Genomic DNA, 15742 nt, shown 5'->3' on the forward strand with positions numbered 1-15742 from the left:
ACACCAGAAGGGGAGTTGGGAAGCCAGCCCAGGAAGGGAAGGAAGCAATAAAGAGTGTACATCCAGGCATGTTACCGCTGTAGGCGTGTGGAGCTTGGTGCTGCTGTGGAGGGCTGGGACCAGAGTTCATGCCTGAGGGGGAAGGGAGCGGGGGTATTCCTCCACACACTCCCAGCCGCCATTGGCGAGGGCCGCCAGCAGCAGCGTGAGCTCCCGGGCATCTCTGGCCTGCCAGCATGTGTGGGCAGAGCCGGCTCCAGCAGCCAGAGGAAGTCTCAGGCAAAGAGGGGCAGGTGTTGGTAGGAAGAAGCCATGCCAGTGTACTGAAATGCTAAGGGGGCTATGGATGGGAAACCAGCAGTGTCTGCTAAATGCCAGGCACTGTTGGTGTTTGTTTCCTAATTAATTTTTTATTGAGATGTAATTTATATACCATAAAATTCACCCTTTTAAAGTATACAATCCAGTGGTTTTTAGTATATTCACTAAATTATCAACCATCACTACTGCCTAATTCCAGAACATTTTCATTATCCCAGAAAGAAACCCCAGGCCCATTAGAAGGGACTCCCCATTCTCTCTTCTCCCAGCCCCTGGCAACCACTCATCTACTTTCGAACTCTGCAGGTTTGCCTATTCTGGACATATACAAATGGAATCATACACTATATGGCATTTTCTGTGTGACTTCCTTCACCCAGCATAATGTGTTCAAGGCTTATCCTTGTTAGAGCATTAGTCAGGACTCCATTCCCTTTCATGGCTATATAACATTCCATTGTATGGATTTGCCACATTTTGTGTGTCTGTTCACCAGCTCATAGATATTTTGGTTGTTTCCCCTTTTTGGCTATGATGAATTATGCTGCTGTGAACATTCTTGTTCAAGTTTTTGTGTGGACATACGTTTTCAGGTCTCTTGGGTATATACCTAGGAGTGCAGTTGCTGGATCATATGGCAACTCTGTGATTAATCTTTTGAGGAACTGCCAGACTGTTTTCCAAGTGGTTGTACCATTTTACATCCAAGCCAGCAGTGTTCCTATTTTTCCACAAACTCACTGCATTTGTTATTGTCCATTACGTTTTATTTTATCCATCCCAGTGGGTGTGAAGTTGCATATCATTGTAGTTTTGACTTGTATTTCCCTAATGACTAATGATGTTGAACATTTTCTCATGTGCTTACTGGCCATAAGGAAGAATGGCTTCTTTGGAGAAATGTGACATGTTGTAAGACATGGTGCTTTATTACCCTCATTTTGTAGATGAAGGCATTGGGGCACAGTTTTCATAATTTGCCCGAAGTCCCCCAGAAAGTAGCACATCCATGACTGAAGTTCAGACAGTCTGCCTCCAAAGCCTGTTGCTCTTAACCCCTCTCGGGGCTGGGATTTTTGGAACATCTTGTAGTACTTGCATTTAGTATCCTTTTCTTCATCTTTAAAATGGGGATAATCATGGGGGCGCCTGGGTGGCTCAGTTGGTTAAGCGACTGCCTTCGGCTCAGGTCATGATCCCGGGGTCCTGGGATCAAGTCCCCCATTGGGCTCCCGGCTCAGCGGGAGGCCTGCTTCTCCCTCTCCCACTCCCCCTGCTTGTATTCCTGCTCTCGCTGTCTCTGTCTCTGTCAAATAAATAAATAAAATCTTTAAAAAAAAAAAAAAATGGGGATAATCATGTCTGACCTGTGGTTTCATTGGCGTTCAAATTAGCTCAGCTCTTAATTCAGTGACAGCCCCTATGTGACCATGTCAAAAATAAGACGTGATCTTTGCCCTCAGGTTGTTCTCATCCACAGGAGAGACAGACAAGTAAACAGAACTAAAATTTAGCAGAAGCATGTCTCTGTCGATGCTATATAAAATCTTGAGTACTAGATAGATGCCAGTGATTTTTTTTTTTTTTTATAATTCACAATGCTTATTTTCTCCTGCTTCTCAAAGGAAACAGCTGAAAAGACCAAGAAAACGAGCACCAAAGAGATCTAAAGAGGAGGCACTTGGGAAGGGTGTCCAGAACCTGGCACCTTCTCTTCCACTTCAGCGCTGAGTCCAGTATATGCAAGTGTCTGCCGCAATCGCCCAATCACCAGTATTTGCTTGTATAGCAATGAGTTTTTATTTTGTCTATTTGTTTTGCAATAAAGGAAATGGGGGTGGCTGGCTAGGAGGGGAAGGGCCATAGCCTTCATTTCTAGGAGTGCTTTGAGAGAAACTGTACATGGTGCTCAGGGGCTGGAGACAAGTAAGGAAACTGCATCAGGCTTGGGAGAGGAGCGGTCCCAGATCTGAACCCCAGTCTGCCACAGCTATAAACATGCTGCTGGGAGTGCGGGCAATGCCAGACAGAACTTTGCAGGCTGCCCCAGAGGAGGGGTTTGGGAAGCTCACTGGAGAGGAACGCATTCTGCGTCCAGCCCTTCCTGTTGCCATCGGTGTAACAGACCTCCGGCGTCTGAGCCTCTCATGGCCCCAACCACTGCCTCTAGCTACACAGCCATCCTTGTTACCCGGTGTCCCCTAGACTTGGGAGTTTCTGGGAGGGTATACACAAATGATGCAGATACTTGTATACTTTGAGCCCCTTAGAGACCTAACCAAATTTTTAAACTTCTTACCAAAGGTGCTATTTTTCTGGAAAACTTTTTTTGGCAAGTTGACTTCATTCTTCAATTATTATCATTATATTATTGTTGTTTTTTAATATTTTATTTTCTTGACTAGAAATTAAGCTTTTGTAATTATTTTTCAGTAGTCCTACCATTTCAGGGGTGGGAGGGTTTGGGGTTCTTTCTGGTGCAGGGACCGCTATAACCCAGACTCCACCCACCCTGCCACGTATTAGATGCAGCTCAGAGTTTTGTCCCCCTGGCTTCCAGTGGATCAGCAGTCTGCCAGCGGGTGCCTCAGGCAGAAGCCAGGGGAATATGAAGCGTCTCCCTACAAAGCTTTTAAGGTCCAAAAAGCTAATTTGTTTCCATTTATTCTGATAAGTTCATGCAAATCAGTATTCCAAAGGATGGAGACAAGTGTAGCCAAGCAGGGCTTAGCCTATCAATATGCTCTTTGATCCACCACTAACTAGGAGAGTGACTTTGGCCCTGTCTCTTCCTATTTCTGGGCCTCAGTTTCCTCAGTGAGCAAGTAGGAATGCATTAACCTTTCAATTTGATAAATTATAAATTCTGAGGTTCTGATAATTGGTCCAGAAGGATACAGATTCCTATGATTTTCCTTCTCCTTAGGATAAATGAAACCTTACTGTTACAACAAAAGGGTCAGATGGCTACAAACAAGATGACCAAATCTGACCTCACTCCAGAGGGCTGCACGGGTTGTGCTGTGATGTAGAGCCCTCTTGGGTAAAGTCTATCCAGGAAGAGAATGGGAAAGAGAACCACTTCACTTTGCCTTCACTTTTGCGCTCCATTCTTAACCTTGGAAACAGAAGTAGCATTCCCTCTCAAGATGAGGACAAAAGATGGTTTCACATTTTAAAGAGGTGGCGGGGGGCGGGGATGGAAATGGAGTCTTCAAACTGTGATTGGGAAGAAATTTATCATTCCTATCTTTTGGACTCTGTGATTATTAACCCCACTATTTATCATGTTTAAGATGCACTTGGAACAACAAAGATTAAACACTTGACATAAGATCTCATTTTCAGAACGCAGATTACAGACCATGAGAGGGAAATTAGGTAGATTGCACTGCCCAGGTGACTCTGAGAAAGTTGTGCTTGAATGTGGAATTCCTTCTAAACAAGTTTCCTTGTTCTTCTTTGAAAGGAGAACATCCCATTTTGTTTAGAATTCTGAGCTTTTATATACATCCCATCTCATTTAAAAGCTCTCTTCAAGCCCCACTTGTGCATGCTGAAATGCACCTTCCTGTCCAGTTGCCTTGGAGAACTCCGAACAGCACACCTTGATTGAGTTTTGCCAGCCCTTGGACACTGAGGGAGAGCACAGGAGTACCAGTTTGTTTAAAGCTAGAAGCCAGAGTGTCTCCTCACCAGTTACATTCAGGACAGTGGTTGCCATCTAAGACTACCCAACCCTGCAACATGGAATTCCCAAGAGCAAATCTGCATTCCTCCTGTAAATAGGGCCGCTATTGTCTGCACCATAGAATCATACAATCTGATGACCATTCATGGAAAGCTGCTAAATAGCCTAGTTTGGGGAGTCTTGCATAGAGCTTTGCATGGAGCAAATAGGATTAAACCAGGTTCAGTTCCTCCAGCTCTCTACAAGCACAGGGCTTAGACTGCAAGCTTCCTTGGGCTTTCTCAGTGTGTATATGATTTTATTAACATATTACGGCATCTGCTAAGATTCAGTGTTCATGGAAACCTTCTCACATGCCATGACTCTGGACTCCATCACTGTTTTTGGAAAGCAGGGCTCCTCCACCTGCTAATAAGCCCATGTGGACAAATCTGAATGTCTTTCCTTTACACTTAAGTTTTTAAATAATCAAATTTCAAGAAGCAAATTTGAACAGGTTTCTGTTGCCTATGTGTTTGTGAAATGTATTTGTATTAGTAGGCTTCCATATTGCATTTAACTTGTTTTTGTAACTCCTAATTTTTTTTTCTTCCTTTTTTTTTTTTGGATACTATTGATAAATAAAGAAATTAAAACAGTCATTATATTGTTTTCCTCCCCCCACCCCCAATTAAGACCAAATAAAGTTGTGAGAACATTAACCATTTACCTCATAAAAGTGGATTTGGCCTTCAGGAGCCTTAAAAGAGGCCTGAAGAGTTTCTCCTAATAAAATCTGGGACTGCCACTGGGAGGGCAAGTTCACTCAGGGACCGATAGAACAAGTTTACTTAAAAGAATCCTGGATGGTGGGTCTGGAGTAGGAAGTGATGAGAAGTCAGGAAGCATTCCTATACTGGGAAGAGGTTAAACTAAATGGCTCCTAAAGCCCCTGAAGGTCTTATGAGACTGGCTGTTTCTTATGAAACCAAGAAGCCAAGTAAACCTGGGGAAGTGACACAGGGAGCCAGGCTCTGGCCAGACAGCCTTAATGGCTTTTACCCGATACATATCCCATAAGGATAAACACTGCTGAGTGAACTGAATGTTGGCTAGTTAGAACCCTCTGTTCTGCTCCATCTTGGAGACGTATGACCAGTACTTGCTTTCCACCTCCCTGTCCAAGTCGTATAGCTACTGTGCACTCCACAGCCCCAATAATTCTGTCTCCCAAAACAGCTCATTCCAGTTGATGAGGCTTCAGCTTTCTTAATTTTAGTCCTATATGGAGAAGACTTTCTGCTCTAAAATTACAGCCAGACCACCTTAATTGGATGTGGAGTATTACTCAAATGCTAATCAAATATTAAAAGGCAATCTCTGGTTATATTATTGCTATAGATTACTGGTCTCACTAATCAATTTGATTCTTCAAATTTTTATTCTCAGAAGGAAATTTTAAACGCAATTTGAAGACAACCACTTTTAAATCCTGGCTGGCCTCTCCCAATCTTCTACCATGTTCTGGGAACACTGCTATTACAGTATGTATGTACTAGGAAGTGAAAATGAATTAAAAATAACCTGGGGTGCCTGGGTGGCTCAATAGGTTAAGCATCTGCCTTCAGCTCAGGTCATGATCCTGGGGCTCTGGGATCGAGCTCCGCATCGGGCTCCCTCCTCAGCGGGGAACCTGCTTCTCCCTGTCCCTCTGCCTGCTGCTCCCCCTGCTTGTGTTCTCTGTGTGTGTGTGTGTGTGTGTCAAATAAATAAATAAAATCTTTAAAAAAAATAAAAATAGCCCTTTTGAAAGAAGCTTAATTCAAATGGTAAGTTTCCTATAATCAAAATGTAATATTATGAATTGTGCAAATTAATACAAATTACTTTGATTAGCTTTAGTTTTAGAGGACTTGTATCAAGTCCCCATCAGTCCTCTCCAATTATCTCTGAAATATAAGGGGAAGGAGGGAGGAAAGAAAAAGAATGAATGAGTGGATCGCTCCAAGCAGATGTCATCAGAGCCCTGGAGTAAATGCAGCATGGATGTGTGACGTGATCATGTTGCATCATGAGAGGGTCTTCCTGTCAACAGAAGTTACTTTTTAAAATTATTTAACACATTTCTTATTGGAAAAGTAATATATGCACATGGTAAAAAAAAATAAAATTGTGTCAAAGAAAATACAATTAAAAGATCCATCCTCTTAGAGGGTGTGTACATTTATAAATTTGCTTAGAATTACCGACTGTCCTTCAAAGAAGTTGCACCCATTTACATTCACACCAAAAATACAGACACTGATGTCTATTTGCCTACATTTTTGCAAGCACTGTGTCTTTAAACTTTGGGCCTCTTATAGAGGAAAAATGGTAACTCGCTGCTTTATTTTAAATTTATTTTATTACTCCCTTTGTGAGATCAATTTCATCTTTCTGTGATTTATTGGTTTTTGCCCTTTTCTTTCATACCCTTTATTCCTTTTTCTATTGGTTTTCATCTTTTTCTAATTGGTTTGTAGTAGTTCTTCATATATTGTTATTAGCCCTTTGTCTGTCACAAGGGTGGCAAGACCTCGCTGTAGTAGCTTGGATAGAAGGCTACTTCAGGAATGAGGTGAGAAATATGGTGATTTGAATTAAGATAATGGGAAGTGGGGATTAACAGAAGGTTCAGGAGTTAGTTGACTAGTTATGGGAGTTAAAGAAGAGGTAACAGTCAAGAATGACTCCAAGGTTCCAGCTTGGACAACTTGATAGATAGTCATGCCGTTTCCAGAGATTGGTAAGAGACTAGGAGAAGGCGCTTAGCTGGGGAGGGAAGGAAGGAATGGAAAATGATGAATTAGATTTTGCATGGGTTGAATCTGAGTTGCCTTAAGACATCCAAATAGAGATACTTGTGAGCAAGGTGGACAGAGAGTTTCTGGAAGAGCTCTGGGCTGGAGGTACAGATCTGGGAATAGACAGTGTAGAGATAGTATTCCTTTGTGTAGACAAGATGGTCTATGGAAAATGTATCAAGTGAGGAAAAAAGGGGAAAATATATTGAGTTGGGAGGGTCCATCATAGAGAAAGAGAACTCTTTTGAAAAACTCTGGGTTTGTCTATTTCTTCTGCTTCCTCGTGGCATCATTAACAAAAAGTGTACACAGTTAGAAAAAAGGTATAATGGGCTGGACTTGTATATGAGATTCATATACACAGCGTGCAGACAATTCAGATGGGAAATGATACCATGGATTCCATGGAGAGATCAAAACTGAGAAGGAACCACCATACCACCATGCATATATGGAACGGAGTAGTACAACTTGCCGGGGAACAGGCTATATGAATGTAGGAGAATGGAACAGGAAATGCACCATGCTGGTTATCACTGGAATGCACAGGTCTTATCTGACCTGCTGTGGTCAGATCTGAACACCCAGAAACTGGACAATAATTAGGGCCTGTAAAAATAATGTACTGTCAGGAAAATAAGAGACAAGATTGTTAATGAATAAAAATATAATATTTAACCAGGAAAATTGGATAAAATTGTCAAAAGGATGAAACATGTTTGAAAGGAAATTTTTGCCTTCAAGAGAAAAGGGAATCTATCCTTCTAGTTTCTAGCCTAGTTTTAAATTACACAAGTTAGCAGAATTTGTCATTTTCCAAGGAGCAGGGGCAACTCAAAACAAAATGTCTGCTCCAAAATTCGTCCACCGGACTCCACAGTTAAAGCTGGTAGCCAGTAGTGTTTATATTCTCACATACTCTTTGTCTTTTATAAATGCCAGTCATCCTTAGTTTCATGTTTCAACTTCTTTCTAATCGACCTGTATCGAAACAATGTTCTTGTGATTGATACCTTATTGTGAAACAATGTAATGTATGTTTAACAACCAGGCTTCCTGGGTTTAAATCCTGGCTCTGCCTGACCAGGCCTTTTATACTTCTGGAATTTATTTAACCTTTCTGTGTCTGGTTCCTCCTTAAAATGGCATAATAATAGTATTTAACTCATCCTTTTTTTTTTTGAGGAGTCAATTCAATGAGTATACAATTTTTTTTAATAGTCTCTGGCACAAAGAGAGTGCTACGTAAGGGTCAAGTATCCTTTTTATTACAAATTATTTTCACCTATTAGACATTCTTATAATTCTCACAATGACCCTGTGAAAAAGCGATTTTACAGATAAGGAGCATACAGTTCAAAAAATTTCAGGAACTTGTCTAAGACCACACAACTAGCAAGGAACAGTCAGGATTCAAACCTGGGTCCTCTCATACTCATTCTACCTTGCTGCAATGTTTCCCTTTATTTTAAAAACCATCACATCAATGTGAATCATTAATTCCTAATTAGTGTTCTCTATTATGTAATTGCTGAGCACATATAAGTAATTCATAAGTTCATTTAGTTCTAATAACTGTCTGCACATCCTTTCAGTTTGTTGTTTGTTTAAGTAGACACGTGAGTGCAGTTCAGGCCAGGCCTCTGAAGTTCCCATAAATGTGATCCCCAGTCCAACTTGGTCTCCCCAGAGATGATACATCCAATTGTGGGTCCCTCACAACCTCCAGCACACATCTCAAAATTTTGGCCTGGTGAAAACGTACCTTCAGAATGCAAATGTCAATCTCCTTGGTGTGCGTGCTTCCTGTGACATTCTACACAGAGGTTTTAGAAGCAGATATACATCTTATCTCCACTGAAATTATTTTATCACCCGAATCCACTGATTCAAGAAAATTGGGCTGTGAGCCAATTAATATGTCTGGTTCTTAGTTTTCTGTGTTGGCTGTTCTCTTATGTGTTTTTTCCTCCTCTCTCCCATAACCTAATCTTGACTCCTACAAAGCCCAGGACAGATATCATCCTCCAACCCATACCACTTCCAAAAGAACAAAGGGGGAGAATCTGTGCAAAGAGCATAGAGAGAGGAGAGATTTGAAGGTAAGGTTCAGGAATAATAAAGATTGAAATCAACTCGGCAAGTTAGAGAAGTTCAAGAGCTAGTCTCACTTTCTTTGACTTTCCAAGATTTCCATAGCCTTTGCCCAGTAATGCCCAGAGAAGGCTCTTACAAATATAATGATCCTACCCATAACCAGTTTTAGGAAGATGTCCCTTACTCAGGTCCTGCTTTGTTATCAGCGAAGTACCCGTGTAATATCATTACCAAATAGGAAAAAGTGGCTTAGAGGAAACCTGCTCTGCCTGAACTCTCCAACAGATCATCACTGAAGTACCACATCAATGAAACATATACAATATAGACAGCTCATCAGGCTTTTCATCGTCTTTTTTTTTTTTTTTTTTTTGCAGTTAAGATTTTTAAATTCTACTCAGTGCATTTAACATGTGAGAGGCATAAGGTCAAATGAAAGTAAATCTTATAGGGGCACCTAGGTGGCTCAGATGGTTGAGTGTCTGCCTTCAGCTCAGGTCATGATCTCCAGGACCTGGGATCACTGGTGCTGGGCTCCCTGCTCAGCGGGGAGTCTGCTTTTTCCTCTCCCTCTGCCTCTCCCCCTGACCCTGCCCCTGCTCATGCTCTCTCTCTCTCTCAAATAATTGAGTAAAATCTTAAAAAAGAAAGAAAATATTATAAATAAAACAGAATTAGAGATAAAGAAACAAGACTTTGACATTTAGGCCTAAGAGAGACAAAATAGGGGAGCTCTATAGTTTCAGTCAACATCCAACACACTGGACCTGTTACCTCCTTAATTTTTCTGTTTATGACAGATGCCTGGAACAAAAAAGAGTATCATCCAAAAGAGAAAAACAGGAGCTCTATGGGCTAAAGGCAAGACAGTTTGGTCTTTAGGCAGATGCTACTCAAATCTCCTTATAGTAGTCATATATATGGAGATATTTTCTCCCTATAAAAAAGAAAGAAAATGTGGTAGGCTGGGGTTTTGTACTAGAGGCAAACCCTGCATTCACTACAGTGCATCTCTGAAAGTCTCACAGGAAAGAACAGTTGAGAAAAATGAATTCTCTCTGTTCTCTGTTCCCCCTGAGAGCGGTAGCATTCAATCCCCACTCACCATAGCAGTTCTCCTTCATTTGTAAGGCAAAATTCCGATTTACCCACTCATCAATTCAACAATATTGTTTAGGGAACACTTAGAGAAGCAAAAAGAGAAAAGGGAAGTAAATAGGATATTTCCTACCAACTTTCGGAGTGGGGGAACAGAAGCAAAATAGGCCTAGGGCCTTGAAACCGCACGACTGCGTCTGTTAAGTTTGTGGGACGGAGACACATGTAAAAAGAGCTGATGTCATCAGTCAGCAAATCCCAGGTAGGGTCTGTTTATCTGCTGGTGAGTCCACAGAGGGAGAAAGGAGAAGGATGCTCCTGATGTGACCCGGGGAAAGGAATAAAGAGGTCGCACATTTCCATATTAAGGTTCCAAGTTATCTTGCATCTCTGGAGCCATGATGATAAGACTTGGGAACTGAGAGCTAACAACACCGATTCCAAAAGCCTACTATGTTTCAGGGGCCAGAAAAGAGAGAGATGGTTCCTGCTTGTGAAGGATCATACCTTGAGAGAAGATAAATAATACCAAATCCCAGCAGTGTTAAAAGTTTACAAATATAATGTATTTCAGGTGCTGTGGAGAGTGTATTTTTCCAGGGCACTCACATTGCACTCCTCCAGGAGTGTCAGTCACAGTAAAGTCTATGTAAATGAAGTACCCTTAACTTGTAATATGCACAACCTGAGCTACTGCATATGGTTGTCTTGCTTCTCTTTCTCCAGCTTCCATGCCATCACCCACAAGAATCAAAAGGGACTCCCAGCGTTCCACATGCTGCAGATAAGTCTGTTCCACCCTGGCTTCCATTCCTTCATCTCAGAGAGTGAAGAGGGGACCTCAGAACTCTGTGTGTTCCTGACAACACCCTCACCCTCTTTCCTTCCACAACATTCACTGCTTTGCCATCAGGGTCTGTCTTGAGACAAGCATATCTAAGCTCATCCTATCTTTTTCCCCATTCATATTTAACACAACAAGAAGCCCAAGACCCCCAGCATATCCTCACTCTGAGCCCCATATGGCTCTTACCCTCCCTTTTCTGACCCTATTTCCTTTTTTTTTTAAAAGATTTTATTTATTCATTTGAGACACTGAGACACAGAGATACAGAGAGAGAGAGAGAGAGAAAGCATGAGCAGTGAGAGAGGCAGAGGGAGAGGGAGAAGCAGGCTCCTTGCTGAGCCAGGAGCCCGATGTGGGGCTCGATCCCAGGACCCTGGGATCATGACCTGAGCCAAAGGCAGATGCTTAATCATCTGAGCCACCCAGGCGCCCCTTCTGACCCTATTTCCAACCTATTCCCAAATTCTGAATCCCTTCTACTGTGCCCTCTGGAACTTGCTATCACTCATCAGCAAAGCCCTTCTATTCTCAACTTCTGTTAACATTTCCCTCACCTTCCTGCTCTAACTGAAATCTGGCTTTCCTCTGAGGACACTTCTTCCCTTATAGCCCTTTCAAGTGGTGCTGGTTTTCTTTCTAACATCCTTCATACACATGATGTATTAATTCCTTCTCATTATGGCTTCCAGATCATTCTCTCTCCCTCCTCTCTGCACACTTCTAGCTTAAAATCTCATCCCATTAGACTTTTCTGTTCACTACCCTTACATGTTACAGTCTTTTATTGTTCCCCACCACCATTCCTTGATTTTAGCTGCTGGTCAGCTAATGTTGCCAAGCTGTCCAACATTACTTCTGTCATAATTCTTAGTATCACTATCTCATGTATGATCAACCCATTGACCTTCTTTGGACCTGGACCTTCTTTCCTCCAAGGACCTTGTATTCCATTTTACCTTAGCCACCCTCTCCATGGTTAGAGCTTAGATTTTATCATTAGCAATAACCACAATGACTCTATTATCTCAATTTCAAGCACTGAAACTCTCCAACCATTACCTTCTACCCTGCTCACTATCTCTAGTACCAGACTCGAAAAATTCTTTGGCTGCCATTAGGACCTAGAACCCAATGATTCTACCACATTCTCAGTGTCTTTTCCCTTGCCTCACATCCCTTGCCCTTTCTAACCCAGCTTAGATTCTCTGACAGAGTCTATCATCACTTGCTAGCACATATCTGTCTTCCTTTGTCATACTGCACGGCAAAATCCCAACATCTGGCTAACCCTACTCTCCTCCCTTTCTGTGCCCACACACAAGAACTGAATGTGGCTAGAGAAAAACACACAACCACACTAAGTATTCTCACTTTAAATTTACTACCATAAACCTCAAACGTAACTTCAGTGCTGCCCAGGAAGCCCGTTATGTTTCTTTATAGTTATTCTCATCTCCTCTCCTAGATGACTATTTCATTCTTTCTCCTCACACCTCCAATACCATCATTCTTAGCCTCATATTCAGCTGATAATTTGCCTCCTATTTCACTAAGAAAATTAGAAGCAAGCAGAAGAGAATTTCTACAAGCTCCCACTACCATAGTATTCACTTTTCTCATCCGTGCCCATGTACTCTGCCTTACTCCTTTTACATAATCTTACCTTGACAAACCCTTCTACATGTGCAGACCCCATCCCTCTGCCTACCGAGAGACATTCCTCAGTAATTCTTCCCCCTCTCCTACATCAACTTTACCCTATCCATTTCAACATATCAACATACAAACATGCTGTTATTCCTCTCATCTAATAAAAGAAAAAGTGAAACCCTATAACTTTCTCGGTTAACACACATTTCTCTGCTGCTCCCCTCCGAAGCAAACTATCCTCTGTGTTAGCTCTCCAGTGATCTATTCTTAGTCCTCCAAAGCTACCCATGTTCCTTCTCTCAAATGACCTATTCTTAGTCCTCCTCTTATTAATTTGTGTGCAGCTTTTGACACAAGTGATCACTTCTTCCTCCCTGAAACATTTTCTTCATTTGGCTTCCAGGTCACAACACATTCCTAGTTTCCCTTCTATTTTACTGTCCTCTCCTTCTCATTTTCCTTTGCTGGTTTCTCTTCATCTCCCTGAACTATACATGTTGGGGGGGTCCCAGGGTTCAGTCCCTGGACCTCTACTCTTTTCTGTCTTTGACTGCTCCCTTGTAAGCCCATCTAATCTTATTATTTGAAATACCATCTTATGTTAACAACTCTCAATTGTATGTTTCAGCCTGGACTTCTCTCCAAAACTCCAATTTCATATCCAACCTTCAACTCAACATGGCCCCTCAATTGTCTGAAATGGGCATCTCTAACTTAATACATCCCAAACCAAACTCCAGACTTCCTGATCACAGTAAATGGTGACTCCACTCTCCCAGTTGCTCAGTGCAAAAAACTATTCATCACTAACTTCTCTCTTTCCCCACACACCCATCATCTAATCTGTCAGCAAATCCTACCTGCTCTGCCTTCAAAAATATGTGCATAACCCATTCTCTTCTCACCACTTCCACTACTACCATCTTGGACAAGTCATCATCTTTTCTTACCTGGATTATTATAACAATCTCCCAACTGGTCACCCTGCTCTCCTCCTTGTCTCTCTTGGGTTTTCTCTCAAAACTGGCCAGAAAGATACATTTAAAATATATGTCAAGTCATTTTACTCCTCTGTTGAAAATTTTCCAATAGCTTTCCATCTCTTTTCATAGTATGAACAAAAGTCAAAACGCTTACAATGGCCTACAAAGCACCATGCATTCCAGCCTCCTGTTATCTTTCTGATATGATCTCTTATACTCTTCTCATATTCTCTCCATTCCAACAAGTAGCCTCCTTGCTGTTCCTCAAATCCACCAGCCCTTGACCATCCCAAGGCCTGGCTCCCTCACCTCCTAAAATTTAGCCTCTCAGTAAGGTTTTCTCTGGACAGCCTACGTAGAATCACAACCCTCCTTCCTTCCCCCCCTCCACTCTCCTTTTTCCAATCTGCCTTCCCTGCTTTATTTTTCTCTATATGACTCTTCACCATCTGATATACTACATATTTACTTTATATTGAAATGTACACACAGAAAAGTGCATGCAAGTATCCAGCTCAATTAATTTTCACAAACTGAATACAGCCATGTAACCAGCACCCAGACCAATGAACAGAATATTACCAACACCTCCAGATACTCCTCATGCTCTCTCTTAGCCACCATTCCCCTTTCACACTCCAAGGGTAAGCATTATTCTAATTTCTAACATCATAGACTAATTTTGCCTATTTTTGTACTTCATGTAAGTGGACTCATACAGTGACATACTACATATTTTAATGATCTATTTATTTACTGCCTATTTCACCCCACTACTAGCATGTAAGTTCTCTGCAATGACTTGCCTGAATGAAAAACTAAACACAGTCTAAAAACCATGAGAAGTCAGTCAGCTGAAAGTGACTGCAATAGCCATGTGTTGAAAACTAGCAAGCTATGAGGGTGGAAAAATAGGCAGAGCAAGATCTCAAAGGGCTTTATACAAATAAGTCCATGAAGGGAGTTAGAAAGGAAGAAAGGTAAAATGTAGGAGCCTTCTAGGCATTTCCAGGACACCAGGCATTTTTAGGTGTTGACATTTAGGGGGACACAAAACAGGGATTTCTTTGAAGTCAGCTTATTAATAACTTTTTGTAGTGTCTCAGAAAAGAGTCTGTGGTCCCCACTGTAATGGTCAAAGACCTCTAACAATTTCTGAATATGTGGGAAAGGCTTAATAGTCTGAGGAATAAGTAACCCCCACTTTTTTTCCCCCTTTAAGGGAAAGGACAACTCAAAATAAGACATCTAAATCTCTGAGTCTGTCTAATTATCCTTGTTTTACTGGAATGGAGCAAGGAGACAGCAGCTCTGCTTTCCTAACCTGCTGCCCATGACTTTGAGGAGATGGCACTCCATCTCATGGGGAGGCATAGGCCAGAGATGCTTTGAGTGTCTTTACCTTCCTTGGGGCTCATGCCCTCTATCAGGGGTTCTTGAACTCAAGAGTGGGTCAGAACCACCCGGAGGCCCGTTAAAACACAAATTGTTAGGCCTACCCCCAGAGTCTTTGATTCAGTAGGTCTTGGGTGGGGCCTGGAAATCTGCATTTCCAAGAAGCTCCCAGGTGGTGCCAATGTTGCTGGTCTGGGGTGCTGCTTGAGAACCATCACCCTACTCAATGCTATCCTCCTAAACCAGGTGAGGAGGCCCTCCGCATGCTCCTGCTGCACCCAATTTCTCTCCATCGTAATTCCCTCATCCTGCAGTGTGCACTCATTTAATCTGTGTCTTCCCCACTAACCTGTCCACAGCACAAAGGGCAGGAACCAGTCTTGTCTATCTTCATGGTGCAGTGCCAATGTCTGGGACCAACAAAGCATTCTACTGATACTTGTTGAATTAATAGATGAATGACTCCAATTGGCTTCCCAAAGACACAGAACAATAGGAGAGGAAGGGGCCTCCAAAAAACATGGTTCCAGCTCCCTCTCTTCTACAGATAAGCACAGAAAGCATGAAAGAGTGATAGTTCTTTAGTTTCTTCTTTCTCTTCTTCCAGTGAGGTTTGGATGCTCCATCCCCACCATCTCTGAGCTTCAGCTTCCCCATCAATTAGATATAGGTTTGCCAGATAAAATACAGGACACTCTGTTAAATTTGAATTTTAGATAAATAACAAATAATATTTTAGCCATATGTAGCGATGTTTGTTGTTTATCTAAAATTCAAATTTAATTGGGCAACCTCTATTTTTATTTACTAAATCTGGTAAACCTACTTACATGTGGAT

At 41.8% G+C, this 15742-nt stretch overlaps 2 protein-coding genes across 3 annotated transcripts in view; one reads left to right on the forward strand and one right to left on the reverse strand.

Annotated features, from left to right (window-relative positions):
- Nucleotides 1-4653, forward strand: part of FSTL1 (follistatin like 1) — a 52337-nt gene extending 47684 nt beyond the window's left edge. For both annotated transcript variants that reach the window (XM_081833283.1, XM_006742179.3), the window contains one exon: nucleotides 1947-4653. In XM_081833283.1, coding sequence (XP_081689409.1) covers nucleotides 1947-1991 — 45 coding nt within the window. In that variant the 3' untranslated portion in view covers nucleotides 1992-4653. The remainder of the gene's footprint in view (nucleotides 1-1946) is intronic.
- The window catches only part of LOC145723860 (uncharacterized), a 35280-nt gene continuing 22264 nt past the window's right edge, over nucleotides 2727-15742 (reverse strand). Inside the window, exon 7 of the mRNA XM_081833310.1 lies at nucleotides 2727-6076. Within this exon, the coding sequence (XP_081689436.1) occupies nucleotides 6051-6076 (26 nt within the window). The 3' untranslated portion in view covers nucleotides 2727-6050. The remainder of the gene's footprint in view (nucleotides 6077-15742) is intronic.

Source organism: Leptonychotes weddellii, chromosome 1, assembly GCF_054177405.1.
Source record: "Leptonychotes weddellii isolate Sample4059 chromosome 1, ASM5417740v2, whole genome shotgun sequence".
Lineage (NCBI taxonomy): Eukaryota > Metazoa > Chordata > Mammalia > Carnivora > Phocidae > Leptonychotes > Leptonychotes weddellii.